The sequence below is a fragment of the Oenanthe melanoleuca genome, chromosome 4 (assembly GCF_029582105.1).
Source record: "Oenanthe melanoleuca isolate GR-GAL-2019-014 chromosome 4, OMel1.0, whole genome shotgun sequence".
NCBI lineage: Eukaryota > Metazoa > Chordata > Aves > Passeriformes > Muscicapidae > Oenanthe > Oenanthe melanoleuca.
Window position 1 is genome coordinate 44,174,614 of NC_079337.1, and position 26,772 is coordinate 44,201,385.

Below are 26,772 nucleotides of genomic sequence, written 5' to 3' on the forward strand. Positions count from 1 at the left end.
ACTATACCAACAAGTGCTCAGTGGCCCACATTGTGCCAGATAAATGGAGTTCACTGTGCAAAGTTGGTCACTCCTATGTTGTTACCATAAAGTAACGTGTGAAAATATAGATAAAATTGCACACATTAACTTTAATAGAATACTGCTTGAGAAAAAAACTCCACACAATCTTTCTGAATGCAGGTGACATTTTATTATATTGACAGATTCAGAATGCTCCATACAACTCCCCGTGACAAAAACACAACACTCTGTGGGAAAACCTGGAAGAATCACCAAAAACAAGACAGAAAGTTTCCTTCTTTCTAGATTCAGCAGCTCTTCGATATTTAAGGACTGGAAATATAAAATGGTAAAGAAAGGTATGCAATACTCCTGGGTTTTCCTGCTTTGGAAAACCTGACCAAAGAAAATGGAGACTTTTCAATAAGAGTGTAAGGCTGGAAAATGGAGTCTGTGGAAAAAGATATTCCAGCTTCACAAGAGAACATATAGATATATGTATATAAATGAAAGGTATAAGCCCTCAACTCAGTTAGAGTTTCTTCAATTGAGCTCCTGACGCTCCAGTCATTGTGTACAACCAGGTGCTGAAGCAGGGTCTACCTTTTCTGGGTGTGGTCTATACATTAAAAATTCAATTTGAAGACATTGCTTTCTAGGCATGACATCATCTTGAAATATGCATGGTAAGTTTTCATCAAACTGTGCACAGTGAATGCAGACTTTTTGGTGAAAAACCAATTATGAATTTTCTTACTTTAAAAAAAGTGTATTTGTGTAAGTTTTATATTTAGATTGCCACACTTACTGTTAATTTATCAAAATAGACATTGGACTTTTATTTACAGCTGCCTAGACAGTTGATAATACAAATGTCCCAGACATGTAGAAGTCTGGGATGAAAAGAAGAGGCAAGTCTTCAATGAAGAGAGCAGAAATTAATGGATCATAGAGCAGTTATTTTGATTGCTTAACCCATCTGAGGAGAAAATGTTTATGTTTATTATGTATATTTGATAAAGAACACAAATCAAATGAAGACAGGAAGTGAGGCAGTCCAGCCTGATAACTATGAAAGAGTAGCATTAGAGACTTGCAGAGTGGCAAGAAAAATGTCTTTGAAAAATTTGGGTTGTTGTAGACTGCATATTTCAGAAGGAAATCAGACATTAAAAATTCCTCTAAAAGAATCTGCATAAAGTAATATTGAAAGTCAGCCAAGTATCACTGCAAGACTTAAACCAGGTTTGTTAAACAGCATTATTCAAAATGCAAAGAAACATAATTATGTTTATAATTATTTAAATTAAAAGAAACCTAATTATGTAAAGATGTAGATAAGTCTTGTACAAGTGTAGAGACTTGTTCACTGTCGCTTTGCCCTGATTTTGCTCAAGTTAAAATAACATGAGAGAGACAATAGTTTGTTCAGTCTGCAATTCTCCACAGACAAGGAATGCAATTGGATAATTCCTTTAGAAGGGTTTTTAGAATGAGCTATGGTAAAATGAACATCAATGTCAAAAAGCGTAGTTTGTTAGGATGTGAAGTGAGTCATTATAATAGAAGTAGGTCTATTATAGCACTGATTTGGTAGTTTTCACTATGTACATATATATCAATTTATTTGCATGCAGGGAAGATCTAGGTATCCTGATTTTCATTTGTATTTTCACACATAACTACCCTTATAGTTACACTGAGAGTGTGAAATGTACATGCTTATTCTGGTGCAGGGATCAGCCCATTGGTGATTTCTGAGGAGTCTGACTTTAAGCACTCTGCTGAGATGCCAGAATTAATTGCCTCTTTTCTTACACAGCAGTGGAGAACATTTGGCACTTCCAGGGGTTATTTAGCACAGGAATCACTCTTTTTGGGTGCCTGTGCATTACAAAGGAAGTCAGGAAAAGTAGATCGCTAAACTGCTTTTGAAGCCTGGATTTAGATCAAGTGAATCCACTCTCCAGGCTAGAGAGAACTGAGCAAATCACAAGCCGAGCAAATAGCATTTAGAAAATAGAAGAGCATGGGAGAAATTAAGCACCTTCCATTCCTGAGACATTAAAGTTGCCTGCAAAACTGAAGTAAACATGTATTAGCACAGAAACTGATATTACAAGAATAAATGATTGAGTATTAGGTTAGTGAAGTCTGTGTAGTTATCTACACAGATTTTATTGCCTGTCAAGTCTGTGTAAAATCACAAAGTCGAAGTCTGTGCTGGTAGGTGCTTTTTACAGACATGGAGAAGGACAGCTTCCCACCCTGAAGAGCATATGATCAAAGAAGTGGTAAGGGATGCAATATGGTGTTTCTCAATATTTTTTTCCCTGTTCTTTCTTTCCCCTTGCTCTTTCACAAAAGGTTTTGGTGCCTTGCTGGTTTGTTGCCTGTTAATTTTGTAGTAGCAAATATTTATTCTATCTCAGATTCTGGTCTATTAAGTTTCATTTTATGCTTAACCACTATTCATTAACACTCACTGTTCTTTCATTTCTAAAATAGGTTTTTGAAAAAATATTAGCAGTTAATTTTTTGACTTAGATGTTTGGCATATAACCACTGGATTGGACTCGCATGCAAAAAGTTTAGATGCTTTCTTTCAGCTTTGGTGGATTCAAAATAATTGAATGCTGCTAGGCCTGTGCTGGAAAATTCACTGCTGCTTTTACTTCAACTTTGCCCACTGCTGAATATGGATTAAAATTTTGAATTGACCTAGAAGGAAAGAAAGTATTAGTGACATGCTGTGAAAACAGACATGCCAGTTGAAAAGTAGGGTTTGAAAGAAGATACTCTTATCCAGTGTGTTATAAATTAAAAAAAGGACCCCTGCCCATCATTAGTCCCTCCTCCTGGCAGCCAGATTGGCAGGGCCAGCAGAGATCTTTCCCTCCAGGTACTTTGAGCATACTGTGGTTTTAATAGACACATCACAGTAAGAGCCACTCATTCCTACTTCTGAGAGTTCAAGCAGTGAGGAAAGGAGAAGGGTCTGGTAGGGAAACCACTGTGCTTTGGGTTTGTCCAAAAAAATGTTGTCTTTCTGGTAGCTAAAGATAAATAAAAGGCTTTCTTGGATGTCAAAAGACAAGAGCCCAGTCCTCCACCATGACACCAAAAATGGAGAGAGCAGGGCAGTGTGGGGCACTACCAGTGAGATAGGGTTTACAACCCAGCACAGCAGGGATGGATGTTTGTTGAGGTGCCCATGATCATCTGTTTTAGGGCCAGCAAAAAACTGTGGCCTGGTTCTGAGGTGTCTCTGGGGACCAAAAATGTATTTTATTCCCTTAAAATATTGGCATGTATATTTCATCTGTCTGGATTCCATCAAAGGTTTAAGGCTGTATTTTGTGGGGGGGAAAGGAAGTTTGAATATTAATAGTAAAAAGATCCCTTCAAGTCCATTCAGCAAGCTTACCTATCCTTTCCTCCCACTTGGTATAAATCACATCCATGCATAAAACCTGGCTTTACTAACTGGCAGGTACTTGAGGTTGTGCAGTGCATGTTTCAACAAAGCAAAGCTGTGTTGTCAAATAAATACCTTGCAATATGCATTTCCAGGTTTTCCCAGGCTGTATCACCTGATTCCAGATGGGGAAATTACCTGCATTAAGATCAGCCGTACCGATCCCCATGAAAATCTGGCCATCAGGATTGTGGGAGGCAGTGAGACCCCTTTGGTTCACATTATTATACAGCATATTTATCGAGATGGGGTAATTGCCAGAGATGGAAGATTGCTGCCTGGAGACATGATACTAAAGGTACAGTACTGTGGAGGTATGAGATGAAAATATTCTGATTAAGAATATGATTAAATTGATCATAATGGGATTTGCAATGTTGCATGCAGAAAGAGGTCCTAAGGTCCAGAGCACCACCTGTAAGGCACTATGATTACCTAGCTTTTGCTGACCCCAGTGGTAGCTGAGGACACTTGAGGCATGCCAAGGTTGTGTCATGCCTTCTGCTTTATGTCAGACAGACTTGGCCAAAGGGATTTCCCAGGATCATGATGTAGACATGCTTCACTCTAGCAGTGAATGAAAATGCTTCTAATGGTGGTTCCTGGTGGAGGCTGGATAAGCATCCATCATCCAGCTATCTGTTTCAGAGAGTCTTTTTGTCCTAGTGCCAGCACAGAGCAGCAGTTAATGGCACCACTAAGACAAAGCTGTTCCTGCAGGGCACATCCAAACTGCACAATGAAGCTGTGACTGCAGTAGGGATGGGCCCAGCCTAGCTCTTCCCAGCTGTGGCAGACTCCCCAGTATTTACTAAGAATTCCTGTGGATTTCAGCCCCATCCTGGTGCAGTTGAGTTGTGTCTCTCTGGGTGCAGTACTCAACCAGACTGCAGCAGAGCAGCCCCTTCATGCCTACATAGGTAATCTGTAAAACCAAACACCAGCCAAATGCTTTTGTCCATGCTGTGGAGTATTTCTCTTACATTTTGGAGATATTTCTTAATATTTAAATACTTCAACCTGTGCAGTGTAAAGCTACATGGAAATAACTTGTCTGATTCAGGTTTTCTAGCCAGTGATGAAATACAATCTTTATATTTCAACTGGTTTTCATTTAGCAATATAAAGTGCAATGCCTAGTCACTCTTTCATGTGTGAGCATGATGGGATTGACTCTTTTTCCTCTTTCTTTTCCTCAGCCAAATTTGAACAGTGGTAGTTACACAGTTTTACTGTCATCCAAATTAAATCTTACCTGGAAAACACTGAGAAAAAAAGGAAAGTCTGATTCTCTGGTGTGGTAAATCAGTATAATTGTTAGAAAATATCCAGGGCATTTAAACTTCTACTTGAGGCTCTTTCCTTCTTTGTAATTAGAGATTCATTAGTAAAGAATTTATTTTTTTTTACTGTACCTAGAACAGCTGGGAGATAAAGAAGAAAGAAACAGCAGGAAAACAGTGGGAGTGAAAGGAAAGGCTGGCAAGGCAATTTGAAATCAGAAGCCTGTGGAATAAAACTAAGATATATGAAAGGATATTGAAGCTTGGGAAGGAGCAGTAAGCAAGATGAAGTAGATCTGCCCTCCCCAGTGCCAGCTCAGAATAGACCATCTTTCTGCTGCTGATTTACACCTCTCTCTTCCAGGTAAATGGCATGGACATCAAAAATGTGCCCCACAGCTATGCGCTGTCGCTCCTGAAGCAGCCCTGCCACGTGCTGCGGCTGACGGTGCTGCGGGAGCAGAGGTACCGATGCCGGAGCAGCGGCCTTTCCCTGGATGCTCACTGCACTCGGGATGACAGCTTCCACGTCGTGCTCAACAAGAGCAGCCCAGACGAGCAGCTGGGAATAAAGCTGGTCCGCAGGGCCGACGAGCCTGGGGTGTTTATTTTCAACTTGCTGGAAGGCGGCATGGCCGCCCGCGATGGGCAGCTGCAGGAGAACGACCGCGTGCTGGCCATCAACGGGCACGACCATCGCTACGGCAGCCCGGAGAGCGCAGCCCAGCTCATACAGGTTTGTCATCCCACTGCAGCCACGGGCTTTCAGCTGTGCACAAAACAAGCAGTGTTGCTTCACCATCCATTCCAAAGCAGGGGCCAAACACTGGGTTTGTGTATTTATGTATATACCATCAGGTTTGGAACGTATAGATCAGTGCAAACATCTATATGCTCTGATCATCATCAGAGTGATGCCAGCTGCCAGAAGGCATGCCAGCCTGCACCCTGGCAGCAGGGGTTCCAGCAGAATCCTGACTCCTCTGGCTCAGAAGGAGTCACAGTGCCCTCTGGTTCAGCCCTGGAGCAAACCAGGGTAGCCTAAGGCATGTTTCAGGATGAATAACACCCTCCCAGACTCAATGATTTCCTGTGGATGTGGTTTACAACAGAAGGTAGTCCACACCTTGTAGATATTTTTTACCTAAATCCAGTATGTAGAAGTCCAGATGTTTTGGAGAAATGGATCTGTATTTGTAGTTTTTATTAATCTCTGTTTAGAGTCGTATGTAGTACTAAATGGGTGCTAACACAGAATTGTCAGGCATAAAAAAACCCATGCCTTTCTCAGCTACAAAATTGGTCAGCTTCTGCCTTATTTTCCCTCCAGAACCAATGTGGGTTTTTTGTTTACAGACTATGTTTTTAGAAAAATTCAATATGAAAAGAAAAAGGCAAGAGTCTTTTGTTACTTTTATCCCATATTTATAGCCGTTATTATACTTGTGCAATTTTGAATTTCATTTGGAGGCATGTAGACTGTTCACATATTGAAGAATTTCATGGGCTTCAATAACAAGATGTCAAATCAGTTCAGCTACTTCTTCTTTCTGACAGGTATAATCAAGGTAGTATCAGTCAGACAGAAACAAACAGTCAAATCCATGCATTTTGTGGAAAGGATTCCTCTGTTGGCATAGATTCACAATTGGTTGTAGCCAACTTTTATTGTGAAGTTTATAGCATGGGGAAGAAAATGTCATCTCCTTACACAATGTCAGTTGTTGAAATTCTGATCCAGCATCTTTCTGGATTACCTTGTGTAGCTCACTAACTGGGAACAGAAGGCAGAAGGAGGAAGGTTTAAATTCTCTGAGGGCAACAAGTCCGGAATTAAAAATTTTCTAAAAAACTATTATTGTTGGAACAGTTCTTTATGGCTACAAAACAAGGCATCAGTGCTTCATAAGCAAAAAACACATGAGATGAAATGGAAAGAATTGCTAACAAGAGTATTCACATACAAGTGTTTAAAAGTGCAACTAAAGCCCTTATTGGTCTCCAAAGAGTGGATGTTATTTATAATAATGCTTGAAATGCACAACAGTCCCTGGGAATTTAAATAAGCCCATCAAAGGGGAAACTCAGGTTTCCACACAGCCAGGATTACATTGCATTGATGTGAGCTCTATGAATCACATTTGTCTAATGCAAAATTCCTGGAACCTGTGTCTTTTTTTGTTATGTTTTTCATCAATTATCATTTGCCTTTCCTGTCTCCATGTTATGCCAGAAAAAAAAAAAAAAAAACCCTTTATACTGAAGCCACAAGTGTTTTGCATTTGCTTTTTACACGAAGGACTATTTTACTGTGTCCTCTGATTTCTCAACAGCATCCTTCCTGCCTGTTGAGAACTCAGCATGTCACTTGCAGTGCATTGAGATCTTCTAATTTATGGTGGTGAAAGCTACAAATATACCATTAGTTTCTTTAAAAGCAGAACATTTACTAAAAGGTGCAGTGGTTTGTTAAACTAAGCACAGCTGGGAGACTGAGAGATTTTAGTGTAATCTGATTATTTTTGCCTTTTAAATAATGAATAATTGAAACAAATCTAATTCTTGGGGCCTATAGAAGCTATACACTAGCATATGAGAAGCAGTTGCTAATCAGTGGATTTGGTGTCTGTCTGTTTGTAAGCTCTAAGATCTGTCACAAGAACTGAAATGAGGAAAACATGTAAGTGCTAATTAGGAATGTGCACACATCATAACACTTGGGAATTTGCTGCCTCCTATTTGTCACATCATCTTAAGCCATGGCCTTGTCTCAGAAGTAGCACTTTAAATCTAAATAATGAGGCGTTCCACATCTGTTTTCCATGAGAGTGACAAGAAAAGAAGCAAGGTAACAGATATAGGGTGCTCACGTGAGCACATCAAGCCAAACTACGTGGGCTGAGTCAGACTTTACTGACCCCAAATGTTCACCCTCCTCCTCACCTCCTTCCCCCACCATAGCTGGGAGCAGCTGAAGGAGCAGATAAGCTCTTCTTCACAACAACTGCCTCTGACAAGCAGGTTGAGATGTGGAGCATACCTGTGCTCCATCATCCCTGCAAGAGATGGGGCAGCTTCTGCCAAGAGCAGCCCTGCTGCCTCTCTCTAAGATGCAGTTACCTACTAGATGCTCAGAAGTTGCCACTGTGTGTCTGCCTTCCTGCTTGATTTGCCTTGGCTGTAAGAGATTTTAATTCTGTTTCAGCTCTTACTTGCACTCGGTATCAAAGCTAACCTCCTTTCTTTAATTTTCACTTCAGCATGATATGCATAGAAAGAATTGTGGGAAAAGCCACTGGTGAGAGGGAGGGAGAGATCAGAATGAATCAGAGATAAATAATCTGATCAGGAGAAACATTAATGTGTTTTCAAATGTATGTAAATACAAAAAGCTGTTCTTGTTGTTTGGATAACTTTCTAAACCACTCTGACTTCTGAGAAAGTCAGCTTGCCTGGCCTGTAGACAAATGTGCCATTGCAACAGAGACTTGTTGAACTTTTGCTAGTCTTTGTATGAGAATTAATCATGTTTTACAACCTTTCTGTAAATAACCAGCTTTGAGGCTTACCATGTGGCAGCATATGAATTTCAAAAAGAAGTTGCATTAAGTTAAAACTGTTCATTTTAGAGAAAACTGTATTTTCATAAGACCACATGCCCTTGGGAGGTTTAATCTGGTACTGTTCAGTTCCACCTCAGTCATATTACAAACCAGGGACCAGGATGGTTTCATTTCTCCCAACCTACAGAATTCTGCTTTTGGCCACCAGTTGAGTCCAGAGTCCATGAAATCAGAAATGTTAAAAATTCCTAGAAAGTTATTTGGAAATCTGTGTGTATGCACTGAATGATATAATACAAAGCTGTGAAGATTTGAGTTCCTAGTCAAAAAAATAGCATCCCCCAAGATATTGGGAAAGTAAAAAGATGTGCACATCTTTTACTTCACTGAAAATAGCATGTCTTGAACATATATATTTCAAGCTTGGAGTTGGAGGTTTAGGAGAGGTAGATTGCTTTTTTGATTAAATTACATTTTTCCAAAGCTCTTTTTAATTCTCAGCTACAGCTATTGAGTTCAGCTCCAGAAAGGACAAACCAAGCTATAAAAACAAGATTCCCAGAAGCTTCCTCTGGCTTCTGTTAATTGTCTGTGGGAGATTTGATTTCAATAGCACAACTGGATCTGGGTTTGGTTTTCAGCTGCTTTTTCCATGCCAGCTTTCCTTGGAGCTTCTCCCCAGTAAGCGGGGCACGTCACTGTGCCAGCAAGCGAGCCAAGGCGTCTGCTGCCCCCAGGGTTGCAGTACCAACAAGCACTGAGCTGCAGCCCCAGGGGCATCAGACCCCCAGGTGTGTTTGTGGGGGGCTTCACACTCAATACTGAGCAGTTCCTCTGGTATAACCCGAGAGCAGGCAGGCAGGAGTGCCTCTGCAGTCTGGTCATTAAGAGCCACTCCTTCCTGGCACAACAGCAAGGTCCTTAGCCTAGAGAGAAGGAGATTAGAGGATTAATTTTTGCATCTCCTGAGTATGCTTCTATAGCACTGAGGTTATTTCTGCGCTGTTCTTCGTTTCAGTACAGTATATTGGTTTATGGCAGTCATCTATGATTTACCCAGGTAAACCCCACTCCCTCTCAGCTTTATCTTTGTATCACTGTTGTCTTGAACAGATTCATATGACCCTCACTGAAGGACAAGTGAAGCCATTTGCTTCTAGTGCAACAGTGCTGATTCAATAAGACAGAAAAAAAAACCCCACCTGTATACAGAATTAACACTAATATCAGGTGCACACAGATCCCCTTAAAAACACCGAGCAAACATTGCCGCAGTAGAAGCATTGCAGCATCTCTCAGGCACACAAATATTCTGACTGCATTGTGAAAAAAGGCATAGTGGATCTTTGAGCTTGGCTTATTTGCTTTTGAAGCTTCTTTTCCTAGAGTGAGAGTTTGAGCCTACTTTCCCATCCTAAACTCCATTGCCCTGCATGCTTGCTTATGCCCACCCTCTTTCTCTGTGCTCTGTTGCAGTAGGATTTTATTTCACAAAATAAAATCCCTTTTCTCCCTTTCTTTAAGCTTCCTTACATTTGTCATGCTCATTGCATGCAGGTGGGCTTAATTACATTGTTTATTCCCCACTTTCACTGGGCAAGGTGTAAGCACATACCCGACTTCAGGTTAATTTTTGAGTTTTCCCATCCATTTGACAGCAACAGCTTTGGTTGTCTGTCTGTCTACCATAGCAGGCAATTGCTGCTTTGCAGTGGTTTACACAAGTACAGGTGAGACCTGGCCAGCACTCACTGTGGTGGATCCCTGTTGGATCCCAGAAACCTGGAGTTTTTGAGCTTTCTGTGCTGTCAGGCTTCCAGCCAGATTTGGGGCAGGTAGAAAGGATTTTTTAGAGTTAGCACCAAATTTTCAAGAGAAATATTAAGTAGCTGGCAGTAAACTTTTATGAACTTCATTGACCTGAACTAATGCTACTGCTTTATGTCATAGCAAGCTCATTAATGGGAAATCCAACAATCGTTTTAGTGGTTCCTGCATTTCAGAGACGCTCTGGGGCTGAGGTGCAGGGGTTTGTTGCCCTGGGGCTGTGGGATTCACACTGTGCCTCCTCCTGCAGGCCAGCGAGAAGCAGGTTCACTTCGTGGTGTCGCGGCAGACCAGGCAGCAGCCCCCGGACCTGCTGCAGGAGGCGGGCTGGAGTCACAGCGCCGGCAGCTCCCAGCCTTGTCCCGCCGAGAGAAACAACCCCGGCAAGGTGAGCGCACTTGTGTTTTTCTGCTCTCCGTGGGACAGGGGAATGGGAGGGCAGCTAGTGTTTCATGTCTCAGGGTGTTACCTCTGGCTTCTGTCACCAGAAAAAGCACGTCTTACTTGGCAATGGAAACACTAAAGCTGTGCTGCTCATTATTCATCCACTGGTTCTGCCTGCTGTGGGGAGGGAAAGAGAAGGCAATGGGCAGTGCTGGGGCAGGTGCTGATGTTCACACAGTATGCTGGCCATGGCCACAGGAAAATGCACTCCAAGAAAAAAAAAGTTTTTCTCAAGTTTCTCCATCTGTAGCATAATCGTCAAACGAAAGGCTTTCACATGCCAGCCCAAAAGATTCCCATAAGCTACTTGAAAATTATGATCATTATTAGGCTGTTTCTCATTTATTAAAATGCCCTTGCAGGAGCTGAATTTGTTTATTTCACTAAATCTGAAGTCACATGTCTGGCTAATTTACATTAATCACTCTGAGTGTCACCACTTATGCAAGCCCATGCAAGCTTGACCCTGGCCACTGGTGCCAGGGCTGTATCAGGGAGGTGTGTTGGCAGGGCTTGAGTTCATCCTGCTTGATGGATAGCCAGTTGTGTCCTTAAAGGGACCTCTGGACCAAATATCAGGTGCATAGCTGTCAGCCAGGAGGCAAGTCTAACTCTGAATTTTACAAATGTTAAAATATACCCATTTTTGCAAGTCTTTTAAAACTACATTATTCAGCGTTTTTATGTGTTAAAAATACTAGTATATATTTATCTATTTTTTAGTGTTGCTTTTCCACAAAGTCATAATCACAGCTCTTGTTAGGTGGGATCAGATTAGCAGGAGCTAGAGCAGGAGTCAGTCAGTGTTTAGTAGCTACTACCAAGTAGCACCCAGCCAATCATGCATCTGCAAGGCATTACTTTCTAATGAAGCAATGATTTCCTTAGGAAGATATGTGTGGACAGCAATTAGCTTGTTCTGCTACTGTTTGCTTCCTAGAGAAGATCCAAGCACCTGCTAACTCTACCGTGTTGTTCTGAGCAATTAATTGATACCACATGGGATTATTTGGGAACATGACTTCTCTCTCTCTGCCCTGAGATCCTCATTTTCTCTTCCTGTCCCAAGAGGTGTTGGATGGGAGCTCTTGTAAGTCCAACAATATTTTGGGAAGCTGTTAGATTGAAGGCACAATGTTGGCTTTGTAACAATCTTTTAAAGAATAGTGAGTAAGTGCTGTAAAGACTAATGAATCATCTCTTGTTGGATAGGCCACAGTTTTTAGGGGGATTTCCAGTTTTCCAAAAGAGATGAGTACTGCATAAGCACATGAGTGGGTGTACTGCTGTGGGCTTCTGTCCAATGCCACCATTTGGGTGTTTTCCAGGAATGATCACAGCCAGAAAAGAAAATTCGGAACTGTTCCTACCTCCCTTCAGCTTTGTGTGTACATAGTAGAGGGCTTCTGTCAGAGAAAATGCTCTGGCAGTAGATCAGCAGATCAGTACAGCCAGTAGACACAATGAGCTTCAGGCACTGCAGATTTTTGGTCTGATACAAACATTACTGGAGTGTTAGTTGCCCTTTTATAGGGCATGATGGTGTCAGTTTAAATATTTCATTATATTTTGCTGAAGGTTGAACTGAACATAATTTGCAATTCAAGATTTTTAAACTGCTTTGAAAGATTTTAAAAATGTTATTTATTTTAAATAGGCATTAGTGCAGGAATAATGCTTGCAAGCCTAGGGGCTGTATAGTGTCCTAATGCAGCACATGCTCCTGCCCAAAACCAAGGTAATGCTTGTTGTCCAGACCTCGCTCTCAGGGGAGTCTCCTATGTGTGTGTGGTTTGATGAGTCTGCTACCTACTGTCATCAGTGGGATTGCTTTATTATGTGTTATTAATAGAGGAATGCTAGCTGCCTTGAATTCTGTTTAATTTTAAGGTGTTTTTTATCCCCTGAGCTTACCATTGAAGGTGATATTAGATGATCAGGAATGCTCTCTTGGAGGGAAACTGCTCTCACTGTAGAGCATGTATGTATACATAGGCTGAAATCTGCTCTCAAGCCTTGGCTGTATTCAGCATCAAGACTAAACTCTAGTTTCCAGCAGCCATCTGGCTCATGCAGAGGCTCAGGTACTGCTTTGGGCCAAGCTGTTGGCCTCAGGACAGCCAAACTCCACCTGTGTGGTGTGAGGAGTGCCTCCCTTTCAGGCCAGTGGCCACCAGTCATGTTGCCTGCAAGGCTCTGGATAAGAAAAGGATGATTTCTTGTGACCATGTCCTTCTCTGGTGGCAGTGATGCCAGTTGTGTCAAGAGATTGGTCCTGCCCAGGGTCTCATGGATGTTTTCTTCTGTACAGGGATAGGGGAAGCACTGCTCAAACTGTTCTGGCTGCTGCCTGGATTCAGAAAAGAGATCTCACAAACACTTTCTTGTGCAGCTGAGGTTGTGAAGCCAGGCTGTAATGCATAAACAGACACAATTCAATTCCTTTGAAGTCACTAGGACCTTTGCCATTAATTAAATAGCTCTTGTTTTTAATTGGAACTATTTTCTAACTTCTTTCAAATGAATTGTCTAGTACTTAAAGCAAAGAAAATGTTGCTGGAGCAGGCAATGTTTCCTGACAATATGAGCAGGTTAACCTTCAGGTGAAGTACATTTTCCAAACAGACACAGCAATGTTTTTTGCTGCAAGACACGTGTCATGGCTTTGATGTTGTGATAATCTGCTGTAAATATTTATTTTCCAGTAAACATACAGAAAAGGAGGAAAAAATAAAAAGAGGAGGAGATGAACTGTTATGTTTTTCTTCTCCTGACCTCCAAGGTCGCTTCAAAATGACAGAGAAGGACAACTGTTTAGAAGAGAATGCATTGAAATGCAGTCACTGATAAACACTGCCTTTTAACTGGTTTGCTTGCTATTGATTATACCTCCAAGCAAGCTCTATGTGTGTTTACTAAAAAAGGCTTTACTTTCCTTTCATCACTGCCTTTGTCTCAGTCAAGCCACTCCAAATCCTTTCTGTCTGCAGCCATGTAAAAATTACATGGGAAAGAGTAGCTTCAAAGGAATATTGGTCCTTTGTGGTTCAGCATACAAGTACTGGTACTTCTATAAGTCTTCACTGAAATGTAGCAGGACAATTTATTTCCAAGCACTACTTTGAAATCTTTCTCTCTGTGCTGATTCCTCAAAAAATAGTGATAAACTGGCTAATGCTCTAATGTTTTTATTGTCTGAGAGTGGATGTATGCTGCATAAGTAATGTGACTGCTCCTCACTCAGAGTCACAAATAGAATCCAAATTTCATGTTTTGCTACAAAATTTCAGATTGCAATTTAGTGAAAATTAGTAGTGCCCTTATCCCACATTTCAGGAAGTGGCCTTTTCCTGATGGAAAGCCATTCCTTTTCAAGGGAAATAGGTTACTTTTGCAAAATGTGGATGAAATATTAATTTGCATAAAGATAGAACTACTATGTTTAAAATATTTACACCTTAAAGACAAAGGTGAAAGGTTAAAATTATCTGGATCAGAACATAAAATTTATCTGGAACAGAATATTTTCTGAAGATTTAAAAATCTTCAGAAATTCTTAGGTTTGTTTGCAAGCCCTAAGCCGAATTACAGTGCCTGTGTTCTGCATGGACCGGGTCTAATATGTCCAAACAACTGTGTTGTTTGGTTTTCTCCCAGACACTGAAAGAATTCCTCTTTCCACTGAGCTCTTTGCCTTTTTGTTTCTGGAGCTCTGTGGCAGCTACTGCTCGTCTGCTCAAGCATGGAGAAATCCTTTGCTAAGCTTCTAGGAGGTCCTGTGTCTTGATATTAACATTGCATCACAGAAATCTTGATGTGGAGTTAGTTCCACCAAACATACCTTAAAAAAACCACACAAATCAAAGACATAGTCTGCCCTACTCCCATAAAAAAATTCTTGCCATAATCTTCCTTTGTCCCATCATTGTCCCTTAAGGATCTGATATGGATTCATCTGCTCCACTTTCCTGGCTGCTGGCCCAGGAACCAAAGTGAAATGTCTTTGTGACATGTGAGATTTCTAAGAAGAGATTAATGTGTCTTTAAATGAGTTTTTTAGATTATTTTTGCATATTAAGGATGTGGGGTCACATTTATGAATGAGAAGAGTCTTATAAATATGTGTTTGAAATGTGTTTAGAGGCATGCTATTATAAATGAGACTGGAGTGGATGATGCTGTTCCTGCAAAAGGGGCTGGGATTGTCAGGAGTTGATGTCAGGAGCACTGATTATAAAATACTTAAGGAAAGCAAAGCAATTTAAATCCAGATTTTATTTGCCTTTTGAACTCTTCTGTAAGAACTGAGTGCATGGTAAAAAAGACATTCAGTTCACAGGTTTTGCTGGAGCTTGCATTGCAGTGGTTCTCCATCCTGAGGGCACCTGTGGGTTTGTCTCACCCTCACTCGTGCACTAGTTATTGCATGACCGGCTGTGTGTATTTAACTTTTCCTGTTCAGGACAGAAATATAAGGATGACTGTCCTGAAGTGACCCTTCAAGCATAAGCACTAAGAGCACCCTGTAAACTGATGGCTCTTCACTGTGAATGTAATTTTCTTTTCCTGAACAGAAACACTTGAAGAATAAGTGTATTTCCACCTATAACTTGCACAGAAACACAGATATCTGGAAGATAAAATGAAATATGTCTCTTCTACTATGTCCCCAATGGTTTCATTCCTCAACCCTAAGAGGACTACTCACTAACTATACAGATGATGCTCAGACTGCAAGCAGCAAGCTAAGCACAACCTGACAGTCAAAGTTAAGATGACCACTAATGATATTATTATAAAGAACTTTATTTTCTTTTAAAATCAGATTCCTTATTTACATTTCAAGAACCTAATTCTATTAGCCTTAGCACTTTAACAACTCTGGTTTTGGTGGGAGCAGTGCCTGACTTTAACTATTAAAGCACAGTTATCTTGGTGGTAGCTCTGACTGCAGATGCTTAAGCCCCCGAGGGAGTCCTGCCTGCCATCAGGTCAGGTGGCTGGGAAGTGTCTTGGTGTTACTTCCATGAATATTTGTTTTGATAGAAAATGCCAAAGCTGTCAGGGAGGTCACCATGCCCACAAACTGTGTTTGTTGTTACAATTTTCTCCATCACAGAGCACCCTTCACACTGTGACCTGTCATGAGAAGGTGGTGGCTGTCCGGAAAGATCACACAGAATCACTGGGAATGACTGTGGCAGGTGGAGCATCTAACCGGGAATGGGATTTGCCTATCTATGTGATAAGTGTGGAACCTGGAGGAGTGATCAGCAGAGACAGCAGGATAAAAACAGGTAAAATGGGGTGATTTTGAAAGCCTGCTTTAAATCAAGAGCTTCTTTTGAAAACTGTGGGATAACAAAAGAGCTTCACACTCTGACATCTTCAGCAATTCTACAGATTTTTGGGTGTGTCAGATTAGAGGGTCTCAAGTCAGCTACCAGAAAAGGCATAATATGCAGCAGTACTCACCTCTGAAGTAGGATGTGGGAATATTCTGGTAGAGAAAAAAGATAAATAGCTTTTCACAGGAAAAAATAGCTTGCACCACCATCTCCTGACTCCTGATGCATTCATTGTGAAGCCTTCATGTATTTTTAAAGTAATTTTTTGTGCTTATTTGTCATTGCATTCATGAATTTGAATGAAATATACAGGAGCAAAATTCCTGTTATATAAGAAGCCACATTAGTGCCTTGTGGCTCAACATCATGTTGGAAAATACTGGCTTCCTAACCCCATTTAGCTATTGATGTAACAGAGTGATAGAGCTAGTAGTTTCTCTCCTTCTGCTTGAATAGGCTTTTAGAGCAAGAGGAAAAACATATTTTATCAGTTGTTTTTGTGGGAATAGCTGGGCAGCAGAGGAAAGATGAACCTCTTAGGTTTCAGGATGTTACATCTTCAAGAGCCAAGCCCCTTAGGAGCCTGCATCCAGCAATGACACAGCTCACTTACCAGTCATCCCCTCTGTTCTCCTTCAGTCCAGTCACTGCCTGAAAGCTGGAGGGAAATCCTGAGTTTGGGGGAAGTGGAGACACCCAAAAATGGGGCAGAATAGCTGCAACCCAGTCAGACCCCACGAGCCTGGGTCTCAGTGCCCAGTACTGGCACACATGGGAACCTCCCCTTCGTGTCTGCTCTACAAAACCCATGTGAGAACATGACAACAGGAGCAAAACAGCAGGTTTCTCCTTTCCTCCTGCTGGGAATGACTGCCTCTCAGTGGGATACACTTTCCAAATATATTCATCATGAGGCAGCATGGAAAACTCAGCCTAGTTAATTTGATAAAATTAGAAACAAATGAATATGTGATGTTATAATAGTGCCATAGACCTCTGATTTAGAGCAGCTCTTAGGCTGTTGTCCTCCTTACTGGGGGCAGACCACAAGAAGAGGTTAAAGTTCATATTGCAGTGCCTGGACTGCCAGTGATACATCCCTGCCTGGAGAGGCATCAGGCCAAGCACAAAGGGAACCCAGGACAGCCCTGGCATGGGAGCCTGCTATGAAGGGTAGCAGAGCACTTGACACTGTGGCTGCTTGCATGACATTAGTGATGCCTTTATTGTTCTTCCTGTAGTAATTGAGGTCATCTTTGCATTTTTCTCTGTAGCTGCTGTGCCTATTTATAAATAAGGCATACAGAAAGATGATTTGGCTTGCAGCCATTCAAACAGGCATTAACATAAAAATAATAACATGTTATTCCACAAAGCAAACCAGGAAGAGCCTGGTTGGAGTGGCAGTCCTCAGCTAAGGGAGAACTGGGAGAAAAAACATTATTGAGCTGTAGGGATTCAAGCTTAGTTTGAGTACAAATGTTGTTAGCTGAAAGTGGATTACAGAGACCCGGACCAGTACTAGGCACCGGTACCAAAGCTTGTTGGTACAGCAGGAACCCTGCTGTTTGTTCAGCTCCAGATACAGGCCATGATGTGGAAAGAAACCAGGACAAATCCTCTGCCCAGCCATGTGAAGTTCCTCTGTACAGAAATCTAGATCCTTCCCTCATGCCTGTGGCATGTTCACTAATGCTTCACAGCAACATTAAAGGATAGGATTAACAAAGAGACTCGTCAGGCAGCCAGCTCTTGGCCATGGATGCGACTCACTTGTTTGTGAAGGTGGGGAGGGATCCTGGAAACACTTGCAGGGTTTTTATCATCTGCTTTATTGGTCTCAGGTGACATCCTCCTGAACGTGAATGGCATTGATCTGACGGGAGTCAGCCGCAGTGAGGCCGTCGCCCTGCTGAAGAACACCAACTCCTCAGTGGTGCTCAAAGCCCTGGAGATGAGAGCATGTGAAGCCCAGGAGGAGCAGGGTCACCTGCCACCCCCTGAGGACACACAGGTGGCCTCTGAGAGCAGCGAGTGGTCACCATCCTGGGTTATGTGGCTGGGGCTGCCACGGTAAGTCCACAGATTGCAACCTCTTGCTGAGGGGGAGTGGGAGGAAAGATTTGTATTTTCTGGCAGTTCTTTCTTTTGGCTTGATTCATTGCACTGACATCTTAATTAAATCCAGGCTCTGTCACTGACTTGACTCTAAATACCTCCCTTTTGTAAATGGGTACATGTACATGGCAAAACAGACATGCAGTTCCCCTTGGGAGGGAGGATAGGATACTGAATTGTTTCAATCTTGTAAACATATCTGCCACTTAGGGAATGAAAAGAAAACCTTGCAGGGATACAGGAGCTTGCTGAACTGGAGTCTAGGCTCAACCACCCTGCAGAAGGCAGAGATAGCCCTCCTGCAACACTCAAGCTGCACAGCCCATCTTAGCCAAATCCAGCTGAATTGTTTGACTTTACCCAGATGTTGCAAAGTTTGTGCAGTTGGCCAGTATCTCCAAATCACCTCTTTTAACCCCACCCCCGCCTGAAAGAAGTCCATTTGTCATACACAGGAAGCAGCTGTGTTGGCATTTCAGCAAGGATAGTAAGAGCCACATCGCCTGTCCCTAAGCTCCCAGTGTGCAATACCTACAGATTCCACCACATTCCAGAAAGCATGAAATGAGGACACACTGGGAATCTCTGTGCAAAGCTGGGATCACAGAGTTGAAACTGATACTCAGTTTTAAGGAATGAAGAATTTATCTTATAAGTTCCTCTAGACTTCTCCTAACTTGGGCAGCAGTTCAGTGTCTCTCTTTTACAGAAGGACAGGAAAAGATGGTCTGCAGAACAGGTGGGTTTTTCTCTAGGCGCGGTTTCAGGGCTCTTCTTCATTTCCTACTCTTTCATAACAGGTTTTCCTCTTTCTAGCTGGAGCCATTTTGAGCTCATTCACCTTGCAGCAAGGTCTGCTGTGAGGGCCAGATGTTTTTCAGGGCTTGGTCTGATGCTAATGACTGTATAACATGTGCTGAAGCACTGCAAGAGCAGAAGGCAGGCTGTGTGTCTGTCACCCACAGGCAAAATGTTCCTCCTGCAGTAGAGAGGACTACATCTTTATACCTGTGAAAGAAAGGCAGCAAAAAAAAAAAAAAATGCAGTAAATGGATGCCCCTTAACTTGCTACCCCAGGCAATGGTAAATTTTCCTAAGTTAGTCTCTCAAAAGACAGGCAGGCCCTGGGAGATCCTCATTCCTTCTAACTTCTTCTGTACTTCTGAGCTTGACCAGCACCATGGTGAAGGTACTAGAGCATGGGTAATGCTCTCAGGGAAGAAACAGCAACAGACTAGAGGCCTTATAGATGCTGCAATCTGCCCTGCTGAGTCTTGCCTTCTATCACCATCCTTTGCTAGACAGACTGCTACAATCTCATCCTGCCTATGCCACCTTCATTGGGCTGTGTAGAAAACCTGAGCTGCCTGGTCATCACCTTCTACTCACAGCTGCCTGAAGTCCCCACTACCTTAGCATGGCAGAGGACATGAAGGACAAAGCTCCACAGCACTGCAGGCTTGCACCCAGAGTTCACTTCTCAGAGCTCCAGTTTGCAGTTTGGCAATAAAATGGGTTTTCCCATTTTAGAAACAGTTTCTGAGCTCACATTAGCCTTCCTGCTCTGAAGGCTGCATGTGTGAAGGCATTCCAAGTCTTTTAGTCTGAAGGAAAATCAGCCCCAGTGTCAGCAAGGCTGAAGACAAGAGTTCATTGTAACTCTATCCCCAGCTGTGAGGCTGTGCACAGAGCACAGCACGGCCCTTCTGCTTCAAAGAGACGTGGGGACATTGGTATGCTGAGTGGGGACACTGCTCTGAACATCAGACTAGTGCCTGGGACAGAGACCAATGTGCATTAGATGTGACAGTAACAAAGGTGCTCTGTTTCCTTATTAGCAGCTGATTAGCTGAGTAGGGACACAAGAGGATCAGGTTTGGGATTGCTCACTAGGTATTAGCAGACCCTTCAGTCATCCCCAGCATAAGTGTGGTCACCCACTTACTGTCCTGATTCTCCAGGGCCCATATCAGATGTCTGAAAGCCCTTCAAGTTCTCTCATGAGGATGTGTATCATGTTAACTCATTGTGCTCCAGGTTGAGCACTTAACCTTTCAGTTTGCTTTTGGCAAGGATCACATCTCACTAGATCCCAAGATACTGTCTCATGACATTTTTCAGGCTTTTAGAGAAAATTATACTCTATCTAAATAGATGTCTGACAGATCCATCTTGGAAAAACTGCCTGAAGTGCAGTTATGGGGCAAAATGTTGAAGAATCACCTACTTTAATTAAAAATATTTATTAGAAGGACTGCTCCAAGATATGTGAGTCTAAGAACGTTTGGTACAGCTAATGGAAAAGCAGAAATGTCAAAATCATGACGATGCAGCATCATGCAAAGTACTTGGGAAGATGGGCAGGAAGGGGCACGCCTACGTAAGACAAACTGAACAAATAGAAAAGGCAGTAAAACTGGTGGGCTAGGAACAGGCATGGTTTTAAAAAGAGGAGGCTGGATTATTTAAATTTGTTTGAGAAGGGAAAGATGTTGCTCAAGACAAGCCCCGGCAGTGCAGTGTGTGTATCTGTTCACAGCAAGCAAGGTGAGGTGTTCAGAGGCAGCTTGACCTGACAACTAAGAGTGGGGTGTTCAGGCTCAGGAAACTGAGGTGACAGGAGAATCTTTCCTTCTTTGTTCCAAATCCATGAAATTTTGAGGAAAATCCTGTGAATGGTACCGTAAAATGTGCTGAGTTGAACTAAACATAAGAGAATTTCTACAGACTTCTGTCAATGACCAATGAAGTAAAAAACAGGCTAACATTAATAAGAGTTACATGATTTAAAGTAGCTTACTGTAAATGCCTAATTTTCCATACTAGAATAGAACTCTTCCCAGGGACTACATGCATATTACAGAGATGGGTACAGACAGAGACACATATATTGAGAGTTAGGGAATTATATAATTTTTCTGGATGAAGTTGGTAGCAGCAGAATTAGACAAGTTATCTGATCCCTTGCACCAAAGCTCAAAGACTTGGAAAAGCCATTTTACTAATTTAACTTTTGTGGCTCTCACTTAAATTTTGTCCTTTTCTTGTGAGATCTTAGAATTGTATGTTTTCTCAGTTTTGTATGGCTTAATAATACACAAACAGCTCCTCTGTTCTTTCTGTAGTACGATCCAATATGTGGTGGTTATAAAATATGTGCACATGTGCATCTGACATCTGTCAAAACTTGGCCTGCACGCAAGCAGAGGGGCTGCAGCGGGAGGAAACAGTGATGCAGGACCTTAAGCATTCTCAACCAAAGACTTATTTCAGGGTAGCTAATTTAATTGTTTGTTGTTTAGGAAGACAGAACTCCTTTATTGGTAGAGGGATCTGTTGTTGTGAAGCATGAACAAAGGAAATAACGGGGAACAGCTGGCGAAAAGCATTTCCCCAGCTCTGTGCTGCTGCTTCTACCCTTGCTTGTTTTTCTGCTCTCCTTTCTTTGCTCTCCTCACATTTTCTTCCCTCAGCTAGTACTTAGAATACTTTTTAGATCATCCTGTCATAACATTTGCAAACATTAGTACTTCACACAAGTGCTTTTCTTCATCTGTAAAGTGAGATGAGAAAGAGACAAGGTGGCCGAAATCATTCCACAAACCTGGGGTAGAACAAGATGTAAAACATGAAAGTAGGAGAGAAACACCTCCAAAGTAACTCAATCCAGGCTGCAGGACACTGGTGGAAGCAATTCTCAAATATTACTTATTTGGCTGCCATTTGTGTACTGTAATGGGGTGGGAGGAGAGATTTATCCTTTTCATAGGTGGTATTGCTGAAATCCTCCTGCAGTTGGGCTGGTTTTCATTCCTAGAGCATAAAGCAACTTGTGCTTCATGAAAATCAGCAGAGAATTTGCATTTAACTACTTGAAAACAGGCACTTTTAAATTCCCCATGCATCAGTAACTGATGCTTAGTTGTAGTATTGCTTAGGATAGGACCCTGTGGGTACACACAGTATGTTCCCAAATCTTATATCTGAGGCAGGTTCACACATAAATTATTCCTTATCCTCATCTTCTGAAGTATTTAGGGATAAAGGCAGAAGACTGTGAGCTGCTCTCTTCCAAGGAGATGGTTCTCCATAGACCAGTTGAGTTTAGTGGGCTACAGTAGTTTGAGTGGACTCAAACACACTAAGAATCTTATGATTTTTGTTCTCTATGGTACTTTGCAGTTTGGCTTTATGATCAAAACAGCCCTAAAATAATGGGCTCCCTTGGAGTGGGCTGCTGTTTGCTTAGGCAGAACAGACATCTCTGCTTAGGCACTGAACTGTTTGGAGCAAGCTATAACTGCATTAAATACAGCTCAGCTTTTGCCAGCCAGCATCCTTTTCACAGTTGTGACAGTGCTGACAAACAACTGATGGATGATGCACTGCCATGCTTATCCCATAGGATGGAGATAAGAAAAAACCAGTTAAAGCCATAAACACATCCTAGAGACTCCTATTCTTTTCAGAGTCAGTCTCTAGCTATGGCTGTCATGATGGATTGGACCTGCCTGCATCAATACCCACAGCAGGGTGAGTGAAAAGGAGAAGAATGAGTAAACTCATTGGTCAAAAGACAGGGAAATCCGTCACTCATTATTGTCATGGCCAAAACAGACTTGGCTTTCAGAACTGAAAAGATTTAATTACCAATTTGGGTATTGGGAGCCAAAGAAGACAAGCTTGTAAACACTTTGTGAAAAGGGGGTTTCCCAAACTGACCATTACACCAACACCTCTTCTCCTGACTTCCAGGCCTCCACTGCCTTCTGTCACAGCAGGTTACACCAGTCCCAGGCAAAAGGCAGCACAGGGGCCTGGAGTCATAACAGAATGGTTGCTCTCTGCTCTTCCTTGGTTTCCAAGTGTTTTCTCTGCTCTGGCAGAGAGAAGAAAAATCCTAATGCTGTTATGCTGTGTCTGTTTTACTTAAATTTATCATACACTTTGATAGCAAATATATGTTTATGCTTTTTGGACTGATGGAGACCATGCAACTAATAACCTTATAGATTGCATGTATAGAAAGCACATAGGGCATGTTTGGCTTCACTGCCTTTTATCCTCTTGTCATTGCCTGCCTTGCCTACTACTTTTCAATGGCATTAGGATTTAGCTGATTACCTTTCAGTTTCAGCAATGTGCTCCTTAAGGCAGGGAGTGTAGCACTGCCTCTGCCCCAGAATCGACACTGAATTATAGCACTAATGGCTCAATCCTGGCACTGCTTGGTCATGACCTTGATAAGTACCATTAAACATAGAGGGTTTAAGTGATTTTGCACGTCCACAGATGGTAAAGTAATAATGCCTGGCTGCTGAGGAAGAAGCAAATGTCACCTGCTTCTTACATTAGCAATCAGCGAATTCTTGTGCAAATATTACATACCTACCATCCTGGCAGCAGGTGAATATTTCTGGGCCCTGGAGGACTAATGTAGTATCACTGCTGTGAAAGACAGCAAATGCACTATTTAAAACACAATTTTTAAAACACTAGGCATGTCAGTCTTTAAGATAAAAGGCTATTTATCCTCCTACGGAAGTGTCAGTTGTTTCTTAGAAACCTAAAAAGACTCTGAATAGATCTTGTAACAGTTGCCTGCTGTAGGTCACCCTATATTTTAAGGCTTGGAGTAGCAAATGCTTTTTTAGTCATTTAGTAATTTCAATCATTCCTGGGGACACCACTAATGATAAGTTAAGTACTTGGTTAAGTACAATGGACAGAAATTTCTACCACTCATTCTCTAACAAATTGAATTTGGTTTAAAAAAAGGAAACAGAAATTAATGTACTCAGAGTGTTAGGCAACATTTAAGAGTCTAATAACACTATTGTTCTTTTCCTCTATTCCTAGTTTTGGAACCTAAGCTTTGATAAGCATAAGATACAGTATTGTAAAATAATTCAGAAGACAAATGGAGGGAGAAGCAGATTTCAGTTCTCTTACTATAAAATCTTGTGTTAATCATTACAGTAAGGACAAGCTCCAAAGCACTGACTCACATGGATAAGTTTCTCTTATCCTCCATGCTGTGACTTATCAGGTTACTCAACAAGAAAAGCTCAGGATCCCTAATTCCACCAATACCTGAGGTCTTCGTGTCATCTGTCATTTCTGTAGTTCATTCTATTGGCCTTAAAATTATTTCACTTTGACATGTACCACAGTAGTAAGTGCCTGAGCACTTTGACAGAATTAATCACATACAGGCTCATATCTAGAAGATAAACAAGGCATTGGGCTGTACAAGCTAGAAGAAATGCAGCTTTTTGAATTGCTGATTTACAAATATTAATTCCAGACTTAAGTGCTTTTCTCCATCACACCAGCTAGATAATTTGCACAGATTTCTACCATATTAAAAAAACTTATTTAATATTTTAGCCCAAGACTATCCACTAATTTTACTTTTGGGATAACTGGTTATCGGGTTATAACAGGAAAGCAGTACTACAGAAACAAAAGTGTAGGTGCTGAATGCAGTGGAAAGAGGGCACTACTTTAACTCTTAAAAACACTCTATGGGTGCATGAAAAGGCAAATTCATTGCTTATGGTTCATCAGAATCTAAAGTTAACTATAAGACATCTAATTAAACTGGTTTATTTCAGGTATTTGTACAGCTGCAAAGAAATTGTATTACGAAGAAATACATCTGGAAGTCTTGGCTTCAGTATCGTAGGAGGTTATGAAGAACATACTGGGAACAAACCATTCTTTATCAAATCCATTGTTGGGGGAACACCAGCATACAATGATGGCAGAATTAGGTAATGATCATTATCTAAAAAAAGTAGCATTTAAGTAAGTTTTTCTTCTGGTTAACTTGTGGGGGTTTTTAAAAAACATGTTTTCATTAAGGCAGTGGCAGGGATGGGGGAAGGACTAACTAACTTTGGGAGATCTGGAAACAGAGGTTTAACAGATCTGCTTTGATAGCAGAATGTTTTCAGGTGTCTAGCAATCCACTAGTATGTGAGTAAGTTAGGAAGAGTCAGTTTGATCTCTGGGGTGGTATAAAGCATGCCAGCACAGAGGTTTCCCACACATCCAGTTCTAAACACCCCAACCAAACTAATTCCCTGCAAACACCAATAAACTTGAAGAGATTAAATGCACAATCATGGCACAAACTTACATCAATTAACAAGGCTTAAAAGGGACAGTTGTTCAGAACTCAGATCATTCTAGCATCTAAAGACAGCTACAAGAAAGCTGGAAAGGGACTTTTTACAATGGTATGTAGTGCTAGGATAAGGGACAATGGTTTTAAACTGAGAGACAGTAGGTTTAGACCAGACATTAAAAAGAAATTATTTAATGTGAGGGTGGTGAGGCACTGGAACAGGTTGGCCAGAGAAATTGTGGATTCCTTCTCCTTATTCAAGGACAGGTTATCTGGGACTTTGAGCAACCTGGTTTAGTAGAAGGTGTCCCTTCTTTGAAGTGCCTTCAACCAAACCCCTTCTATGATTCTGCAAGGATGATTCATCAGAATGAACATCAGAATAACTATATCATGTTCTCTTTCAAATATGTCTAATTAATTATAAATTTGTAAGAAACCCAAACAAATGAAGTCTTTCCACCTGCTTTATTCTGTTATCCATGAACAGTAGTTAGCCAGAGAAGGAACCATAATACTCATTTCTACCCCTTCCCCCAGCTTAAGGACGTGCTTTGGCATTTGAAAATAGATAAGAAGTCACCTCGTTTAATTGTTGTCTTGCATTTGTTTTTTCAGATGTGGTGACATCCTCCTTGCTGTCAATGGCAGGAACACATCAGGAATGATGCATGCCTGCTTGGCAAGGATGCTCAAAGAACTAAAAGGAAAAATTACTCTCACAATTGTGTCCTGGCCTGGCACATTTTTATAAAACAAGTCTTCATGGAGAGTGACAAGTATCTTAACATGGGGAAAAATTTTACAAAAGGAACATCAGTCTTTGCTTTTTGGGGGGGGTCAAGTATGTATTTATAAAGAAAAGGTTTGTGAAATTTCAACCTGCATGTCAAGAAAAGTCAAGTTTAGGCAAAGCAGTGACACCCGTCAGAAAATCACTTCAGAGTGATCCAAGCTACAGACTTAAGTCCTTCCTTCCCTGTGTTCTTAAGGGTTTTTTGTTGGTTTTTTATACATGTCTATATATCTATTTAATGCATTATAATAATAATGAAATTTAAGGAGCAACAGCTTCTGCTCACCCACTTTATTTTGATTTACAAAACGAAAACCTTGAATAACTTATGAAAATATTTCTTGCAATTTTTCTAGTTGCAATAATCAGGTGAAGGTTTTTATCCAACACGTTAATAGCACTTTGGTTATGTGTACCTTTTCATGGTCAGCATGAAGCTGGTATTTTCAAGACTTTCAAGTACTGTTTGTTAGTCTGTAAAACTGTGAATGAAATTTCTAAAAGAATTAAAAATAATTGTAACTGTGTACTTGTACAGACATTATTTTCATCCAAAACCAAATTACCTCGTTTCCTTGGTTTGTTCTGATTAATACTATTAAATCTGGGATTTTTTATATAGAATATTACTTTTAAGGAAGTACACTGCACCTTGCTAACACCATCAAGTCTTTTGAATAGCAGTAACATTTTTGTGGGACTGCCTTATCAATCACACTTGATACTGCTCTGCATGAAGTAAATCTGAAAGTGATGATGGTCTTATATGTCTCTTTAAAT

General features: G+C 41.3%; 1 protein-coding gene across 5 annotated transcripts in view; it reads left to right on the forward strand.

Annotated features, from left to right (window-relative positions):
* LNX1 (ligand of numb-protein X 1) overlaps window positions 1-26,519 on the forward strand; it is a 106,894-nt gene extending 80,375 nt beyond the window's left edge. For 4 of the 5 annotated variants that reach the window (XM_056490504.1, XM_056490501.1, XM_056490503.1 and 1 more), the window contains exons 5-12: window positions 207-362; window positions 3,577-3,779; window positions 5,129-5,500; window positions 10,405-10,542; window positions 15,718-15,895; window positions 17,791-18,019; window positions 24,682-24,840; window positions 25,815-26,519. In XM_056490504.1, the coding sequence (XP_056346479.1) occupies window positions 207-362; window positions 3,577-3,779; window positions 5,129-5,500; window positions 10,405-10,542; window positions 15,718-15,895; window positions 17,791-18,019; window positions 24,682-24,840; window positions 25,815-25,950 (1,571 nt within the window). In that variant the 3' untranslated portion in view covers window positions 25,951-26,519. The remainder of the gene's footprint in view (window positions 1-206; window positions 363-3,576; window positions 3,780-5,128; window positions 5,501-10,404; window positions 10,543-15,717; window positions 15,896-17,790; window positions 18,020-24,681; window positions 24,841-25,814) is intronic. The other variant, XM_056490505.1, reaches the window with a different exon arrangement.
* The last annotated feature ends 253 nt before the right edge of the window (window positions 26,520-26,772 follow it).